Here is a 2,679-nt window from a genome sequence, read left to right as displayed (position 1 = left end):
GAAAAAACTGATGTACACTCTAAATTTTGAGGCTTGTATTTAAATTCTCTACAGATTTTTTTATTTCGGCTCGACCAAAGTATTTAAATCCTTGGAGACGGGCCTGATTTTCATTTCGGTGTATTTGGTATCGATTTCATCCCTAACGATGTAGTACTAATTACTTATAAAAAAATGTTAGAATAATGAAAATTGAAAGATGGGTATAACCTTGTACTATATTAAAATTTAACTAAATTGCAAAGTACGATAAAAAAAATATCGGAGGTACAGGGACATTCTTTCTAGTCCGTATTGTTCGGTGTACGCTGACAAGTCCTATAAAATCCAACATTACCGAATTCATGACCAAATCATGACATCATCACACTTCATTTTCTATATTCCATGATTTCCATCCCATATGTGCCTCTATATATATACACACATTCTCTCACCGCTTTTGCATAATCAAACTAATTTCTCCTAACCCTTAATTAGCTTTAACTAGCAAACACTTTTATATTAATATTTTTCTCCCTATAATGGAATATTCCGGTGACAGAACTAGTGGCACCACCTCACCCATGCCCATTCCCTCCGCCGTACACTCTCACTCACCAAAGAATTCTAATAACTCATCATCTCAACTTAGTCCCACTAGTGTTCTCATTCCCCCTCATCCGGTGGTTCTTAGTCCTTGTGCCGCCTGCAAGATTCTCAGGCGGCGGTGTGTCGAGAAATGTGTCTTGGCACCTTATTTCCCACCAACCGAACCGCTTAAGTTCACCATCGCTCACCGTGTGTTTGGAGCTAGCAACATCATAAAGTTATTGCAGGTAAAACCAAAACTAAATATTAACTGTTTTCAGACTAATATGAATGAATATGATGTTATGGTAAGGTGTCTCTATTTAAAAAAAATAAAAATGACTTTAAAACTAATTTGTGCAAGATTCCTATGAAGTTTTTATACATTTTTTTTATTTGTTTTTACACGTTCTAACGTGCTATTTACTTACCTGCCATAACAACAAATAATTATTATTATTCAAGGGGCAGAAATTAACCGGTTTTAGTGTGAATTCATGACTTTGTATATTTGCTTTTGTCCTCCTACTTTTTTTGATGGTGGTTCAAAGTTCAAACTTCAAACTGTTGTTGTCCATTCGTAACTTCTTAAATGTTTTTAGTCATTTTTTAGCTCATATATAACTTTAATAAAAAATAATTTAAAAGGTTATATTTGTAACAACTTAAAATCAAAAGAAAATGTACTAATTTCTAAAGGAGTGTCCTACTATGTCGGACCATTTAAAACGGTCTCAAAAGTTGACATTTGCTCGTATAATATTAAGAAAATGAAGAGATAGTCGTTGCAAAGGCTATTTAGTAATATATATTGACACCTAAAAGAGAAACCAAAGATTACTACTTCAATTATTTGACTTGAGTTGTTCTCATTGTATTCATAGTAAAAGACTTGTTTGTAAATTGCACTTATGTGTTTAATGTTTGTATTGTTTATAGGAACTTCCTGATTCTCAAAGAGCAGATGCAGTTAGCAGTATGGTATATGAAGCTAATGCGAGGCTTAGAGATCCGATTTACGGGTGTGCAGGAGCTATTTGTCAACTTCAAAAGCAAGTGAGTGATCTCCAAGCAGAGTTAGCCAAGGCGCAAGCCGAGGTTCTCAACATGCAATGCCAACATTCGACTTTACTATCTATGATATGTATGGAGATGGATCAACAACTCGTGTCTCCACCAACACAACAACAACAAACACCTTACGAGAACCTAAACTTCTACGCCGATGATGTGAATTTCGGAAGTGTTTTCGAGCCACTTTGGACATGATACTAAAGACCCTTTTCAAGATCAAGTTGATTAATCAAGTTAGATGGAAAAGAAAGAGATTATACTTCAATTTACTAATTCTATAAAGATAAACAATAAAAGAAAAGTTACTGGAAAGGATATATAGAAAGAGAGGGAGAAAAATGTCATTGCACTTAAAATATGCCAATTCTAGATTTAGAATCATGTTATGGGTGACCTAATTTTATCTAGTCTAATTTATTAAATTCTCCATTTGGCATATTTTGTCAATCTTGTTATTGACTTAAGTTCCCTTTTGACTCTTTTGAATGCTATATTTTTTTATGCATGTTTAGATTTTGTGAGTCATGACCAGATGGATATTTGTGTAGTTGGGGTTTCACCCAACTTTTCAAACATGTGGAGCTTCTATATTGGAAACAAAAGCCTTGAGGGGGGTGTCACATCATTCTGTTATACTAAATAGTACAACACTATATAGTTAGAGAAATTTATTGCATCTTAATGGAAAATTTCAATCTTAAAATGATTAGGCGTAAATAAAGTCCAAGACTAAGAATTTGTTGCATATGAAAAATTAGCTTCTAATCTTGGAGCATAAACGATCTAGAACCCGAACACAAGCTTATATATATTAAAACTCATTATTAAATGAGCTCGAGCTCAATGTTCATTTATCAAGCTCGATTACACTCAAAAGTATGAAAAGTCTGTTGTATACAAACATTATTTTTTATGTCATATGTAATATAACAATTACTATTATGTATAAAGAATGATAAGAGTAACTAAATTATATTTATAAATTTTATATAAAAAAAAATTACAGTCTCACACACACACACATATTAAAAAACA

At 32.7% G+C, this 2,679-nt stretch overlaps 1 protein-coding gene across 1 annotated transcript; it reads left to right on the top strand.

The window, feature by feature from the left end:
• The first annotated feature begins 261 nt into the window (after positions 1 to 261).
• On the top strand, positions 262 to 2,444 carry LOC143634596 (LOB domain-containing protein 1-like). The gene is made up of 2 exons (XM_077102626.1): positions 262 to 818; positions 1,510 to 2,444. Exons 1-2 carry the CDS (start codon positions 525 to 527, stop codon positions 1,837 to 1,839), a joined length of 624 nt encoding a protein of 207 aa, XP_076958741.1. The 5' UTR covers positions 262 to 524; the 3' UTR covers positions 1,840 to 2,444.
• The last annotated feature ends 235 nt before the right edge of the window (positions 2,445 to 2,679 follow it).

The sequence above is a fragment of the Bidens hawaiensis genome, unplaced genomic scaffold (assembly GCF_021521415.1).
Source record: "Bidens hawaiensis isolate Kalapana, Puna unplaced genomic scaffold, B.hawaiensis_p1.1 tig00007137_1, whole genome shotgun sequence".
In the NCBI taxonomy this organism is placed as follows: Eukaryota; Viridiplantae; Streptophyta; class Magnoliopsida; order Asterales; family Asteraceae; genus Bidens; species Bidens hawaiensis.
This window is presented reverse-complemented; position numbering and strand designations above follow the sequence as displayed.

What these genes read in the sequence shown, in the direction of transcription:
- LOC143634596 (XM_077102626.1), top strand. Translation starts at nt 525, where the DNA reads ATGGAATATTCCGGTGACAGAACTAGTGGCACCACCTCACCCATGCCC. An exon ending in ACATCATAAAGTTATTGCAG is followed by an intron (nt 819 to 1,509) that starts GTAAAACCAAAA and finishes TATTGTTTATAG; the next exon opens with GAACTTCCTGATTCTCAAAG.